The 16,011-nt window shown below is 47.8% G+C and overlaps 1 protein-coding gene across 9 annotated transcripts in view; it reads right to left on the bottom strand.

Annotated features, from left to right (window-relative positions):
* Positions 1–15,925, bottom strand: part of MAPK8IP3 (mitogen-activated protein kinase 8 interacting protein 3) — a 50,006-nt gene extending 34,081 nt beyond the window's left edge. For 8 of the 9 annotated variants that reach the window (XM_073792453.1, XM_033840056.2, XM_033840055.2 and 5 more), the window contains exons 1-2: positions 13,432–15,925; positions 12,569–13,276 (exon numbers count right to left, since the gene is read on the bottom strand). In XM_073792453.1, the coding sequence (XP_073648554.1) occupies positions 12,569–12,886 (318 nt within the window). In that variant the 5' untranslated portion in view covers positions 12,887–13,276; positions 13,432–15,925. Of the gene's footprint in view, positions 1–12,568; positions 13,300–13,431 lie in introns of all 9 variants that reach the window. The other variant, XM_073792446.1, reaches the window with a different exon arrangement.
* Positions 15,926–16,011: the final 86 nt, after the last annotated feature.

Here is a 16,011-nt window from a genome sequence, read left to right on the forward strand (position 1 = left end):
AGGGAAGTCCCCAAAGGTTTTTTTAAACTTGTAGTGTAATAGCATCTTTTAATAGCTGATATACATTTACCCTCTTAACTCTTCCTTTTCAGTATTTTCTTGGTTACTCCCACTTGTGAATTGTTCTAGATTAAGTTGAGAATCATCCTGAATCACTTATATATTTATTTTTTGAATCAACATTTTGCCTGTCAGAAAGCATCAGTTCTCTGGTCCTCAGGAAGGGTCCCTGTTTTTCATGACAAAATGCTCAGGGCTGGACTTGGGCTGAATGGAAAGCTCGTCTTGAGCCAGTGAAGAGCTGAATGATGGGGCGACTGGGGCTGGAGGATGGAAAATGCTCCCTTTCTGTAAACTGAGCCCTGTCCTACCTCCAAGCTGGAGCACCAAAGTTTTACACAAAGAAAAGCGTTCTGTGGTGCTAACACCATTTCTCTAGAATTCCCATCGGTATTTCATCATATTACCTGCATTTCATAGCTGAGAGCCAGCTAAAAAGATTTCTAGATGAAAGATGACTGGCTGCCCCATGCAGCATGTGGGATCTTAGTTCCCTGACCAGGGATCAAACCCATGGGCCCTACAGTGGAAGCGTGGAGTCTTAACCACTGGACCGCCAGGGAATTCCTCCAGATTCTTAAGAAGGTCAGACAGATGTTCCTAAATCTATCCTGATAGGTGATCGTTAAAATCCAATGTAGATGACAGTCCCAAAAAGCTTTGTCATGCCATAAAACAACCGATATGCTTTGAGATCCCCGACGAAGTTGGCCCCAAACCAGGTGACATGCAGAAATCCTCTGATGTTATGATATTGTAAGGCCTTTCAGCCCTAGGAAATACTGAGACATTAACTGAGAGAGAAAACATCTAGGTAAGCTGTGTACATGTATGTCCTCAAGGCCAAAGGCAGAGGGCACCCCAAGTGGCAGGGAGACATGAACGCACAGGACAGTTGTGGTTCCCAGGCCACAAGGAATCCTGGAGCCAAGGGACAGTCCTGTGATGGGAATGGTCAGTCATCAGTAACCACCTGCAGACAAGGGGTGTGAGTGATCACGATCACAATCACGTGGCAGCAACTCCCCAGATGAACAAAAAGCCCCAAGGAACCCACAAGGGACCACCAGCATACTAAAGGGCCAGCCCTCAGCTTCCCTGCTGGGCTGGATCACACACTGGGACACCGGGACACTGCAGGCTCTGCAGGTTGGCGACCACCGCACTTGGCATTTGGGGAAGAACAGCTCTTCCCCGCTACCTTGAGGGACAGCATCGAACCAGACAGAGCTGACTAGGGGGCATCTCAGGGGCTCCAAGTCCACGAAAACATCACAAACACAATATGCTATTCTACAGCTTAAAAGGCATCCTCTTTCTTCCCCTCCTGAAAAAACTCTTTCAACGTTATTACAGTAATTTTAGTTAACAGAAATGCAAGCTAACTGTTTAACTGAAATGGAAGATGCAATGCCACCTTCATCAAATATTATGAGGGATAAATAACGTGAAGGACCAGTGCCTGGCCAAGACTAAACAGATATTTAATCATTGCTCCTTTTTTTTTTTTTTTAATCATTGCTTTTTATGAGGAAATGCTTGGGGCTAGACTTGGGATGAAGTAAGAATCACCTGGACAAGTAAGGAGTAGTTGATGGAATAAAGCAGGGGCTTTGTGGTTGGTGGTTAAATGAATAAGTGAGGAAAATACAAGTTCTCCTCCAAAACGAGGGGGGCAGCTGTGGCGGGGGAGGTGTCAGGAGGGAACTCTAGTAACTGGGTTAGAGTCACAAAACAATAGATGTTTTCAAGGAAGCAGAAAATATTTTTATTTACAGATCATTTACTTTAGATTTAAGAGAATCAAGAATTTTCAGTGGTGGGGGACAGGGTAAGTTATCTCTATAAGGAAGTCGTCCAAAAGAAAGCTAAACGTTTTTCAACTTCTATTGAATTTGTCCAATTCAATTTATCCAGTATGAATGGAAATGAGAAGAATAAAATTTTTAACAGCATTTGGGTTGAGTGGGTCTGCCTGTTGCTGGACTGTGAAACAGAAGGAATCTACCGTCCGAGACATGCCAAAGTGAAAAACTCGTACACAAGCCAATTACATGCACTACAGATTTGAGTTTGTCTGGAATTGTCATCTGTCTAACCGAGTCTAGTCAAAATGCCACTTAGCACCTGATAACACACAGAGGTTTAAGGCCACCTCACAACAAATCTTTTGAGCCTCCCGAAGAGCAATGAGGAGCAACTAACAATAGAGGAAAAGGTACCAGGTGTCTTAACATGAACACTGAGCTAGGAAATACCTGATTCTTACTGCTAAATACCAATCTACTACATGATTCCCCTTTTTTTTTGTTGTTTTTGCAGTACGCGGGCCTCTCACTGTTGTGGCCTCTCCCGTCGCGGAGCACAGGCTCCGGACGCACAGGCTCAGCGGCCATGGCTCACGGGCCTAGCCGGTCCGCAGCATGTGGGATCCTCCCGGACCAGGGCACGAACCCGTGTCCCCTGCATCAGCAGGTAGACTCTCAACCACTGTGCCACCAAGGAAGCCCCCATGATTCCCTTTTTAGATTTTGTTTTTAAGATATACTTCTACCCCTCCCTCTTACTAACAAATTGCTCTGTTTTAAAATTAAATTCAACTGGTTTTCAGAATTTGCTTTTTGGTGAATTTCAAGGTACATACTGAAGTAACCTGAGAGTGTGGGAACTTCCAAAACTCCAGGAACCAGAGGAAGCTTTTCTCAATATCCCATGGAATGAGATCATTCTATCTAACTCATGCATAAAACCAAACTTAAGAAATAAAACTGACTTTTTCAGGACTTCCCTGGTGGCACAGTGGTTAGGAATCCGCCTGCCAATGCAGGGGACACAGGTTTGAGCCCTGGTCCGGGAAGATCCCACATGCCGCAGAGCATCTAAGCCCGCGCACCACACTACTGAGCCTGTGCTCTAGAGCCTGCGAGCCACAACTACTGAGCCCGTGTGCCTACAGCCCATGCTCTGCAACAAGAGAAGCCACTGCAATAAGTCCGTGCACTGCAATGAAGAGTAGCCCCTGCTCGCTGCAACTAGAAAAAGCCTGCGCGCAGCAACGAATACCCAACGCAGCCAAAAATAAATAAATTTATTTTTTAAAAAAGAAATAAACTGACTTTTCATGTCAAATATAAAATTAAGACAACAGAAGCCAGCATTCCTAATCCCAGAATGCAAGAGAGATTACTAGGTAAACACTCTTTTATAACATAATCATTAGAATTCTGGTAACTTTCATAATTGAAGGCTATTTTAATTAAAGGCAAAGTAAATTAAGACATTAAATCCAATCCTTTCCTCTTATATGTCCTTTAGGCCAGGGTCACACATAGGAAATAATTCAATTCTGGTTGAATTGTTAGAAATAAAACAGGAATCAAAGATTTTGTTCTTTTGCATGTAATTCCTTCCTGGCGGTGAGGGGGTAGAGTGAATGTCCAAAAGAAAAACGCTCTTTTTGGGTCTTTTATCTTAGGCAGAGTGGTGCACTGGGGTGCTGGGCACAGGCTGTTCCCAGGGGAGATGCCCTTTATGGATGGGTAATTCCCTGCTCCTGTCGGTCACTCCCATCATGATCAAATATTTACTGGGTGCTCACAGGGGTGCTGAACTCATGAGACCTCAAACCTCAGAGGTTTTTTTTCCCAGCTTTTTCCCATATTCCATGACTGTTACCATTTACATCTAAAATGCAGTGTGGGCAGGTGGACAGAGAGGGAGGGAAGGGCATTTCTGCATTCAAGTTTTAGACATACGTCTGAGATCAGGCCACTATGCAGGAACCCAAGAACAAGGTTGGATTCATTTTCTAAAAAGCATAGATTCCTCATTTCGGTTAAAGGAACCACTGGTTCAGCATCTGCCTGAGATGAATCCCAACAAATGGCATTGGTTTAACTCACACTGATTTTCAAGAATTGGTAAGATAGGGACTTCCCTGGTGGCTCAATGGTTAAGACTCCATGCTCCGAATGCAGGGGGGCCGGGTTTGATCCCTGGTCAGGGAACCAGATCCCACACGCAGGCCACAACTAAGAGTTCGCATGCCACAACAAAGGAGCCTGTGAGCTGCAACTAAGGAGTCCACCTGCCACAACTAAGACCCAGCGCAACCAAATAAATAAAATAAATATTAAAAAGAAAAAAAAAGAATTGGTAAGATAGGAAAGATGTCTGTAAAAAATACATATTTTAATATATTACATATTTAAGTATTTTATGTTAGATACTAATATATATTTTGTATCTTAAAATATACATTACATTTATTATATTATTTATGATATACGGCATGATTGGTTCTGGAGGGAAATAAGAAAAAGGAAGATACGATGAAAACTATAAATGCCCCGTCCTGGGAGAAATTTCCCTGGGAGAAGTTATTCTTAACTAGACTGCGTTCTTTGAAGCATTCTTTTTTTAAATTAATTAATTAATTTATTTATTTTTGGCTGCATTGGGTCTTCGCTGCTGCACATGGGCTCTCTCTAGTTGTGGTGAGCAGGGGTTACTCTTCATTGCGGTGCGTGGGCATCTCATTGTGGTGGCTTCTCTTATTGTGGGGCACAGGCTCTAGGTGCAAGGGCTTCAGTAGTTGTGGCACACGAGCTCAGTAGTTGTGGCTTGCGGGCTCTAGAGCGCAGGCTCAGTAACTGTGGCACATGGACTTAGTTGCTCCACAGCATGTGGGATCTTCTTGGACCAGGGTTCAAACCCATATCCCCTGCACTGGCAGGCAGATTCTTAACCACTGCGCCCAGGGAAGTCCATCTCTGAAGCATTCTTAGCAGTTTACACTGATTTCTTCAACTTCCTAATCCACCTGGCTTCTACATCCCTCTCACTCCATTTAACAGGAGAGACCTGAGGACGCCCATGGTCGCCCTTTGGTGGACACAGGGTCTCGCTGTCCAGAAGCGTACACTGAAGACCCGAGGCCACAAGCTTGGGCAGAATCCATGGGATCCCGCCTGGATCTGGGTCCAATTCACTGAGAGAAGGAAGAGGTAAGAGGCCGGCGTGGGAAGGTCAGGGAGCAGGAGCACAAGCTGAAGTTGAGTGGAAGGAAGGGCACCCAGAGAACTTGAACAAAAGGCATCACCTTGAACCCACCACTGTAGATAATCAGAATCCAAATGCCCTGACCCCTGTCTCACAAACCCCGCCAATGGAGCTCCACTCCACTGATCTTGGCATTCCCCAAATCTCTTGCCCATGAGAGGCGTTCAAAAGAAGGTAACTGACTTATGATTCCGCGGGCTCTAAGTGTCTGTGTATATTTCCTTTCCTTGGGTCGAGCCTTTCCCACCCTGGTGACAGGGATGCTTTCTTAGGAAGCGCTAGCCAGCCACCAACTGATTTTAACCGCTTGGTTTCCCTGACCATCTTCCAGCGGGGCTCCCTGTGTGCAGCTGCATGCAGGACAGGCTGCGCCGGAGCCTCCCAAGGTCCCGAGAAACAGGGCGCAGGTGTGGACGGCGAGCTCCTGCTCCACCAGAGGAGATAGATGGACACCCACACAGCAGGCTACACTAGCAATGAACGGATGAATGAAAGAACGGCAACAACCTGGGTAATCTCAAATCATTATGCCGTGTGAGAGGAGCCAGTCAAAAAAAGAGTGTACACTGCAGGATTCAGTTTATATAAGGTTCTAGAAAATGCAAATCAATCTACAGTGACAGAAAGCAGACCGTGGTTACCTAGGGATGGGGGAAGCGGGGAGAGAGTATTGAGGGCCACAAGGAAACTTTGGGGACGATGGAGATCATCATCTTGATTGTGAGGATGTTTTTTCAGGTGTAGACGTGTTAAAACTCACCAAATTGCACACTTCAAATATGTACAGCTTAGTGCACTGACCTCAACAAAGTTGTTACAAAGAAAGAACAGAACAGAACTGAAGGCTATGGTCGAAGATTTCATGGTGCGCCGTAAGCACTAGCTGCTTTCTAGGTGCTGGGATTTCCCTCCAGACCTCTTCTCAGCCTTTCAAGAATTTCATCACCTCTCTGTTGTTTCCTAAACAGCTGCAATGCTTTTTTTCTTTTTCCTCATCTCACAATATTTTCTTCTATTCTCCTGTTTCAAAACCCACTACACTTTGGGGTCTCCCCTCTTTCTAGAACATGTTCACTGAAGAAAAACACCCCACCTTTTAAGCATCTTCCTTTCTTGCCTGACGTTATGTAACAGGTCAAAGAAACATTTACTGCCTGTCCTTACAGAACAGTGATTGAGCTAGACCGTCCACGGCTACACTGCCCAGTACCTTAGCCACAGCCACGTGTGGGTATTTAAACTTAATTTAAAGAATTCCCCGGTGGTGCAGTGGTTGGGAATCTGCCTGCCAATGCAGGGGACACGGGTTCAAGCCCTGGTCTGGGAAGATCCCACACGCCGCGGAGCAACTAAGCCCGTGTACCACAATTACTGAGCCTGCGCTCTAGAGCCCGGGAGCCACAACTACTGAGCCTACACGCCACAACTACTGAAGCCCGTGTGCCTAGAGCCCATGCTCCACAACAAGAAAAGCCACTGCAATGAGAAGCCCCCGCACCGCAATGAGGAGTAGCCCCAGCTTGCCACAACTAGAGAAAGCCCACGCACAGCAACGATGACCCAACCTAGCCAAAAATAAATAAATAAATAATTTAAAAAAATAAACTTAAATTAATTTAAATGACATAAAAATAAAAACTCATCCTAAACTGCATGAGGCACATGTGAAGTGTCAGTGGCCCTGTGTGGACACACAGCAGAACAGAAATTTCCGTCCTCACACAGAGCTGTGTTGGACAGATGGATGGCTGAAAACCACAGAAAGTTGGTTCCGGCCCTCCAGGAACCAACAGCTCGGTGCAGCACGTGGAAGCAGAGAAAGGTTGCCCTCCTTCCTCACCTGCACACGCACAGGCAGCTGGTATCTCTGTGGGACATGTGTCAGAGAGAAAAGAACCAGCCTTGGGGCTGAAAGAACCAGAAGGACACTGCCCTTGGCTAACCAGGAAAGAGCCCCCACGTGTGGACTCTGGGGTGACAGGGACTCACTTGAGCACCCACATCTGAATGTCACGGTGCTAGACGCAAGGGAGTCAGGTGTACGCAGCAAAAGTACATGCAGAGGGGGCAGAAGGAAGTGGAAGGGCAGGGGACAGGGCACGCGGTGCTGGGGGGGGTGGGTGCTGGGGACCCCGGGAGAAGGCGGTCTCCTCCTGGGAGCGTCCCTTCCTCTGTTCCCATCCATACCCTTCGCTCTCCATCCCACGTTGCCATTTTCTCACCATCTGACAGTGTGGCAGGACCTCCCCATCCGAGCACCTGCATCAGGGCAGCACAGACCCATCCCCGGCAGCAAGCCTGGCCCTCACTATGCTTAGTTGACTGAGTTACCGAACAAGAGAGAGTGGGAGATGGGACCTGCCTGCGGACCAGTTCATGCCACAGAAGGGTTGGGAGGGGGAGAAAGTGGCTGGGGGAGCAGCATGACAGTGGTGACTCGAGCCAGGATGGTAGCAAAGGAGATAAAAAAGAAGCACAAAAAGTACAAAAAAAAAAAAAAATCAGGCCAAAAGAATGGCCAGGACTTAGTGAGTCACTGGACATGGGAGGTTGTGAGGATGACCCCTGGGGCCCTGACTTTCAACAGAGCAAAAGCCTGTAACATGAGCCGTCTGGCTGCTGACCACCCTTGGGAAAAGGGACCCTGCCCCCCACACGAGTGTCCCTCCCCAGCTTCCATCCTGCAACTGGTCATGAGGTCACACGAAAGCCAAACTAAGGGACATCCTGCAAGATAACTGGCCTGTGATATCACATCATCAAGGTTGTAAAAAGCACAAAGTGAGAAGCCGATAGGGAACTGAGGACACCATAGGACTTGCAGGAGCCCTCAGGTCTTAGCAGAGCAGGAGGGAGGGAGGGAGATGGAGAGAGAAGAGTAATGTGGAAAAACGTTCACCTTGGGTAATCTGGGTGAGATTGTCCATAAATTATTTCTATATTTTTCTATAAATTATTCCAAAACAGAAACTTTAAAAAAAGACAGATTTAAAATTTAACTTAGAAATTCTAGTTTTGGGAGAACTAACTTGCCCCAGTCCCTGCCCCGCTGCCTAACGGCCACCACAGGGCCTTGAGGGTTCCAAGGGTTCCCGCTGGGTGAGCCTGGCAGGGCGGTGGGGCTTATTCCGCATGTTCTGTTCTCTCTGGCTGGAAAGCGCCTCTCTCTGCTCTCCTGTGCCTATTTGTTTTTTGTTTTTTTAAATTTAATTTACTTTTATTTAATTTTGGCTGCATTGGTTCTTTGTTGCTGAGTGCGGGCTTTCTCTAGTTGCGGCAAGTGGGGGCTACTCTTCAGTGCAGTGTGCTGGCTTCTCATGGCAGTGGCTTCTCTTGTTGCAGAGCAGGGGCTCTAGGTGCGTGGGCTTCAGTAATTGCAGCACGTGGGCTCAGTAGTTGTGGCTCGCGGGCTTTAGAGCGCAGGCTCAGTAGTTGTGGTGCATGAGCTTAGCTGCTCCACGGCATGTGGGATCTTCCCTGACCAGGGCTTGAACCTATGTTCTCTGCATTGGCAGGTGGATTCTTAACCACTGCACCACCAGGCAAGCCCTCTCCTGTGCCTATTTGTTCCCATTTTTTTAGGGAGAGTCTGTTGTACTCCTGGTGACTCTAGTAAGAGAGCTATAATGGACCAGTATTTAGAGGCAACGAGGAAAGGCAGCTCTGGGCACCAAATCTTAATGGCTTCATGTAAAAAAAGTTAACAATTGAAAAAAACTGCCCTGGGACTTCCCTGGTGGTCCAGTGATTAGGACTCCACGCTTCCACCACAGTGGACACAAGTTTGATCCCTGGTCAGGGAACTGGGATCCCACATGCTGAGTGTGGCACAGCCAAAAAAACCCAAAACAAAACAAAACAAAACAAAAACCTCTCTTTTAATACGACAACATGGCAGCGGAAGAAATTGCATACTTTGTCTAAGCTGGGGTGAATTTACTATTTGTAATATGGGACACAAGAAGAAAAACTTCTGATTCAATATATTAATTCACTTATTAAAAAAAATGCCAAATGATCATCTCTATAGAGTAGAATGATGGCTTCTGCCCCCTCCAGCTTCATCCTGTCCAAATATTCTTCTACAAAATGCATTACTTTTGTACAACTAGAAAAACACAGTTTTGGGTAAAACTTTCCAGTTGGATGCTTTCCTTACACAGCACCAGACACTGAGGTATCAGCAAATACCCACAGCCATGTCTCATGGACAGAACGTCCACTTGAGTTGCTTGTGATGAGTGGGGGATGTTACCAGTAGTTTCCTTAGGGCCAAGAAGACTTTAAGGTGAATGATGGCTACTAAACTCACACCTTGTCTCTCAAACACTGTTTTTCCTCCTGTGAGCCTAATACTTGATCCCTGCGAGGAAGGCTCTTTGCTGCTCAGGACTGGAGTGAATGGAGTCCTCTGCTGCCTCCTCCCTGGGGGCCACGGTGGGCAGCACTGCCCAGGGGCGCCCACTCGGTCCCGGCCATCCTGGTCAAATGCCCATTTCCAACCTTCTTTTCTAATGGGAAAGAACTCAGTGGGTTTTCAAAACTTTGTATTGGATACAGTTTCAGCATTTTTAAGGTCTCTGTAGAGGTTTTAGAAGCCAGCAACATCCATTTAGCTCTGCAAGTCTGAGCGGCACTCACTGGTCTCGATGACAAGCATAAAACCCGCACAGAGACTGAGATGCCCCACGCTTGCCACCCGCGGCTGCCCCATCAAGGTGCTCTTCCCTGGCTTGGCTAGATCTGCCTTGCTGCAATTCTCCAGGCAAACAACAGCCAATCACGGGACTTGGCACTTGAGATGAAAGAAACTTGCCACGTCTGGCAACCCACGCACTTTACAGAAGCGGCCAGTGAGGCCAGAGAGGGGAAGACTGGTCACAGGGTGTGCAGCTCCCAAAGGCGAGGCTGACACTCAAGCATCTGCAAACTCTGGGGCCTGGCCCCCCTCCCTGGACCCCACCACCTCTAGCTACCGTCACTCCCATCGAGAGAGTCACCCTGGGACCAGAACAGACTCGCAATCTCTCACTGCAGTTATTACAGGCAAGATGTAGCAGGCAGAGGTGTTTGCTCTGCTCAAGGCTCTTTCTTTTTAAATCTGCAGATTCTGTGTGCTAGGAAGGCTGCAGGCGGCTCAGGTTACTCAGCTCTGACTAAGCCTTCTTGAGCAGAGTGGCCGGGGAGGCAGAAGCTACTCTGCATCACGCACACGCCTGCAGCCCATGCTGTTCAGCCTCCCGTGTTATCAGACACACATCTAGGATCTCATGCCCTGTGTGGAAAAAGAAGCCAGGCCACAGTGTACACTGGTCTTTTCCACAAAACTGAAAATGAATGTCTACTGGATTTAGTAAATGAGCTAGAATACCAAAATGGTTACAGATTTTGGCCCTTTTCTTGGTTGTAACATCACATGAGGTCTCTCCAAGGGCATACTATTTAGCATCAAATCACAGCCTTTATGCCGGCCAGCCAAGCGTTTTGTTCACTCTGTGGCTCTCTGTTCAGCATCTCTTAATAGCTGGGGCAAGGATGGGTCTCGGCCTCCAGGGCACTCTCCTCCATACCACATGCGCACCCTCAGCTCTTAGTCCAGGGCGTAAGTGGGAGGCCAGAACCACACTCGCTTGCGGCTGCACTTGAACCATGCAGAGCAGAGCAGGGGCTTCATCCACGCAGAGCAAATTTTTAAGGTAGATGGTTATGATTCTTAGCCTTAAGGTTGTCCATCTTTCTCCTTTTAGTTCCTTCTCGTCCACTATATTGACCACATCGGTACATAGTGAAAGAAAACAAACCTACTCAAAACCTCAGTTAGGCATCAAATGGCCGCTGAGAGCAGTCAGAGAAGTGGGAGGTGCTGCCCAGCATGAGGGAGGCAGCCACTGCCCCACGGCCAGTGAGGGGAGCCCCAGAGCTCGTCTTCTGGGGGTACGCTCTCTGACCTCCCACAGCAGTGGAACGAAGAGCCCACTCCAGGGGTCAGGGTAGACTGCGTCTTGGCCTGGTTCTTCTAGAGCATGTGACCTTGGTCCACCCCCACTCCTTCTTGCGGCCAGTTCTTTCCCTAGTAAATGCCTATGGCCACTCTGAACTCTAAAATCCTACGAGCTCTTGCATCTCCCTTAAGTTGAGAGCTCTAAATCAGTTTTTGGTGGAGCCTGGCACCCCAATCAATAGGCAAGAGCCTCTTGACAGATGAATGAAAAAACCCAAGATCAACGTAAACCACCGTAAGTAGGAACGATACAAGGCACTCTTAATTTTTATAAACATACTTTAAACCAAACTAGGAGAACATAAACTGCCCTAGCTTAAGAAAAAGCCAAAATACCGAAACAGTCTTCCATTTCAATACTAAAATCAAGAATGTGTTAATCCAAATTAGTTAAAAAGGAATTTAGCTCATTTAATAAGAAACTTCCCATTCATAAACCAAAAAGCCATCACCTAATGCCTGGAACAACAGAATGTCAGGGCTTAGAGATCATCTAGGGCAACTGACTCATATGACTGAAGGAAAATCAAAATCCAGAGGGGGGCAGGCGACATGGACAAGGTCACAAAGGCAAGGCAGGAATGAGAACCCAGGTCCCCTGAATCCACCTGGGTCTGACAACAGGGCTAAATATTTCATAGTGAATGAATGAAGGTAAGTGGTATTCCCTGCAATGCATGGTTCTTCGAACTGGTTCACAAATAAGTGATTTCCAGGTTATGGAGGTATCCTAAAACACGATCAAGTACTTCAAAATTCTACTTTCAACTCCTCAGAAGCCACAGTGGAATTTCTCAGCATTGTCCACATAAGCTAACAATATTCCCAACGGAGGGAACCACAGGGCAAAGAAATCACCTCCGGAAACCTGGAGTCTTTCACCTGGTGCCACAGGAGCAGCCTAACTGTGGCTTTGGTAATGTGTTTACCTCAATCACCAAATTCACCCATGTCACAGACCGTCAAAACATTGGATTAGGGATAAGGCAAAGATCTGACAACACCTCTTCTGGCTGCAGAACCATAAGAAGATCAGAAATCCCCTTTCTGGAAGGGTTTAAAATTAAAATTAAAACTGCAGCAACCAGAAGTTGTAACTGGGGTCTAGGACACGTTTGCGGAAAAACACACACAAAAGCAAAAAGAACTGGCGTCTGCAATGAGAAGTGGGTATGGAGGGGAGACGGAGGCCTGAGGCAGTTTAGGATGCAAGGTCCCCCAGTGACGCCAGGTGGTTCAGGGCTAGGGTTCCTGGCTGGAGCAGCAGGCCAGGAGGATGTGGGAGCCAGGCATCAGCCCCTGGGCCGGGCTCGGCGTCGGGGGCGTTGGTGGGATGGGCGGGGCGTGAGCTGGGGCCCGGGCAGGGCGGGGGCTAAGGGCGGGGTCCCCGGGCCGGGAAGGACTGGGGTCCCCGGGAGGGGCCCCGGCGCCTCCCGGCCCACGCACCTCCTCGGCCTGCTTGCGCAGCGCCTTCTCCCGCTCGTACTGGGTGAGCAGCTGCTCGTTGTCCTCGCGCAGCAGCTCCAGCTCCACCTCGTGCTCCTGGTTCTCGCTGAGCACCGAGTCCAGATTCTCGAGCACGTTGACCACGAGTGGCATCAGCTCCTTGACGACCTCCTCGTCGTAGCAGTGGATGAGGCGCTCGAACTCGCGGTAGATGGAGCCCGCCAGGCCCGACACCCGCTCCGACATCACCGAGCCAGAGCAGTAGTCGTCCTGGTACACGACCACGCCGCCGCCCTCGTCCATCTGGATCTCCATCATCGCGGCCACCGCCGCCGCCAGCGCGGCCTGCTGTCCGCCGGCGCGCCCGCCCGCTCCGGCTGCCCGTAGTCCGCAGGCCGCGGCCCGTTGCCTGCGCCGCAGCCGCTGTCGCCTCAGCCGCCGCCAGCTGATACTGATGCTGATGCTGCGCCCGTCGCTCAGCGGCCGGAAGTCCCGCCGCCCGGAAGTCCCGCCCCCTAGACAGCGGGGGCGGTGCCCGCCCGTCCAGCCGGAGCCCCGCGGCCTGACGCCGCTAGAGGCCGCAGGGGTCCTAACGTAGGAAGAAGCCAGTCCCCGCGCCAGAAGCTCGGCCGAGCGGGGCTGGGAGCGCTTCCGGTCAGGCTCATCAGAGCAGCTGTCTGCCAGCTCCGACGACGCAGGCGTGGACTTCTACAAAGTGACAGCGTTATGTCCTAAGTATATACAAATGACTTTGTACGGTTTAGACTTAAGCGAGCGTCCGTGTGCCCACCCTACCCTCCAAAGAAATGGCCGTTATCTTTGTGCGCCCCTCCCTCCCTTCCGGAGTTGACCGCGATACTGACCTGGTTAAATGTGACTTGCCTTTGTAGCCTCACTGCACAGCAGTATGTACTCCTACACAGTAGGTACTCAGAGCTCCCTTCAGAGCGGCTGTGCTTTCCATGGTCCCTCCTGGGATTCCAATTAAATGCAAGTTGCCCGTCTCATCCTAAAATCCAGTAACAAACTCTCACTTGGTCCACTTCTGTGTCCTGATGTTGCGTAACTTCTTCAAATTTACCAGTTTCACTTCAGCTATGTGTAGTCTAACCTCTACGCTGAGTTATTTCAACTTTTTTTTTTTTTTTTTTGGCCTCTCCCCGCGGCATGTGGGATCTTAGTTCCCTGACCAGGGATGGAACCTGCACCCCCTGCAGTGGAAGCGCAGAGTCCTAACCACCGGACTGCTAGGGAAGTCCCTCAACAGTTATATTTTTAATTTCCATTTGTCCTGTTTGACTTTCTTATATTCTACCAGTTTTGATAGGCCCTTATTTCTTCCACTTTTAGCCAGTTGATTTGCATTTTCTTTCTCTGGTATCTTGAGGACACCATGAATCTAAGACTTACACTTTCAGCTTTGGGGGCCACACAGGTGGCATGAATCCTGATCATAAACCCATGAGTGACAGCTTAGTGTTAACAGAAATGCTCTTACCCCTGCCTTTTACCTGATGCGATGCTTCAAGGGGAGTTCATCCTAACCTGATTGCACCAATGAACGTTCCTGCAGGTGATGCCCTAAATACTGTTGCACAATTTTCCCCTTGCAATGTACTGTGCTGTATGGATGCTCACCCACCCCACTAAGAGACGATCTGAGGTTTCAGTCTCACATTCAGACTGCCTGGGTTTTGATCCTAGCTAACTGTAAAACTGAGCCTAAAACAATTACCAACCTACTAGGAGTGCTATGAAGATCACAAAAGAGGCTTAGTACAATCTCTAGCAAATAGTAAGCATGCAATATAGACTTGTTTTATATTCTCAAAATAAGCCAGGACAAACATGAAATATATAATTTCTTCTGGTAAGCAAGTTACAGAGAAAGCTGGTGAATGTTTTGGGGAATGTTTCTGACTTCTGCTCTAAGCCGTTCCAAGAAATATGGCCCCTTTTCAATTCCTAAAATAGCGAATACAGTAAGCCAGCCACCACTACCACAGTCAGAGGCCAACTGACTTGTCATCAACTTTATTAGTTTTTACCACTAACATGTATGGGCAGATTTGTTACTTGAAACTGGTTAAAGAAAAAGGAGTTTTAACAAAATGATATGCTGGATAATTCTTGATGCTTACTGAAGAACACTAGTACACTCTTGAGAGCTCAAGCTAACTGAATTAGAACTTGCTTCCTTTACAATTTGTAAAGATAATTCGCTATTCAACTTTTTCTCTTTCTTCATTACAAGACCCTAAAATGTAATTTGGGCACACAGGTTTCAAAAGTTCTATCAATACTTTAACTTCGAAGTATCCACCCCTAATGCCTGCTAAAAACTCACCTAGGTCCCTGTAATGTCCCCCTCATTTCTTCCTAAGTTCAAGTTTAGATAGCACTTTGTAGTCACACACAGAACAGGAAGATTTCATTCATGAGCTCCAAGAACGCTAAGGATTAAGAATATAACGAGTTCAGAAGAAACAAACGGGATAATATAGGAGGAGGTGTAGACATCCTTGCAGGGTTCAACTCACAAAGATGTTAGAACAAGTTATGCTCTGTCCAAAGAGCCGTGTATTTCTGGACAAGGCACAGGCCCTGAAGAGGGAACCCTTAGATGTCTTCCACTTCTTCACCATAATGCAGGGGAGCCCACCTTGCTCCTCTGACTCAGCCACTGCCTGACCTCTGGAGACAAACAGGCTGTGACACTCCAAAACCTCAGTGCTTGCCTGCAGCTGGAGCAGCTGCTACAAATAGGTGATGTACTGGTGCCAGTGCCTAGCCCAGTTCTGGGAACATGCTCTCAGATGAACAAGTGAAGACAGTGTCAGGTCACCCATGCTGGGTTTCCTTCTGAAGTGCTGTCCAGTTAGTTGGCCCTGATGCAGCAGTCTTCTAGAAGGAAGCCTCCTCTAGTGGAGCTCTCCAGGCAGGCAGTCTGAGAAGCTCCATCACCCTGAGTCCACTTAACACACATAAAGATATTAAGTTTGCTTGTAGGACATATGAAAATAGCTAATATATAAGAAAGAAGAAAAATCTATGCTTTCTCTACAGGACCTGAATCTATAGGCAGATTCTAATAGCTCAGCATTTCATCTACTCACTGTCAGGCTTTCGTGGAAGTTTCAAAGTCAACTCAGAGGCAAATTCTTCAGGAAAACAAGTGGTGTTAAGTGAAAAAAGAATTATTACCTTCAATTTACGTAAACTAAAAGAACACTGCCGCATTCCTGTCCATTCTATTCAAAGCCAAGTCTTTGGTTTTCAAATGAAAAAACCTTAAATCCATAAACTTTGAGAAGATTAATTTTGGCATCTTCTAGTTTTAAAAAAAAAAAGGCAAACCCCATCAACCAATGAAAAGCTGTAAGGGAAGGAGCAGAGTTCAGGCACTCTGGAGAATGGACGTGGAGGAAACACGTGAACATGTC

The sequence above is a fragment of the Tursiops truncatus genome, chromosome 15, assembly GCF_011762595.2.
Source record: "Tursiops truncatus isolate mTurTru1 chromosome 15, mTurTru1.mat.Y, whole genome shotgun sequence".
Classification (NCBI taxonomy): domain Eukaryota; kingdom Metazoa; phylum Chordata; class Mammalia; order Artiodactyla; family Delphinidae; genus Tursiops; species Tursiops truncatus.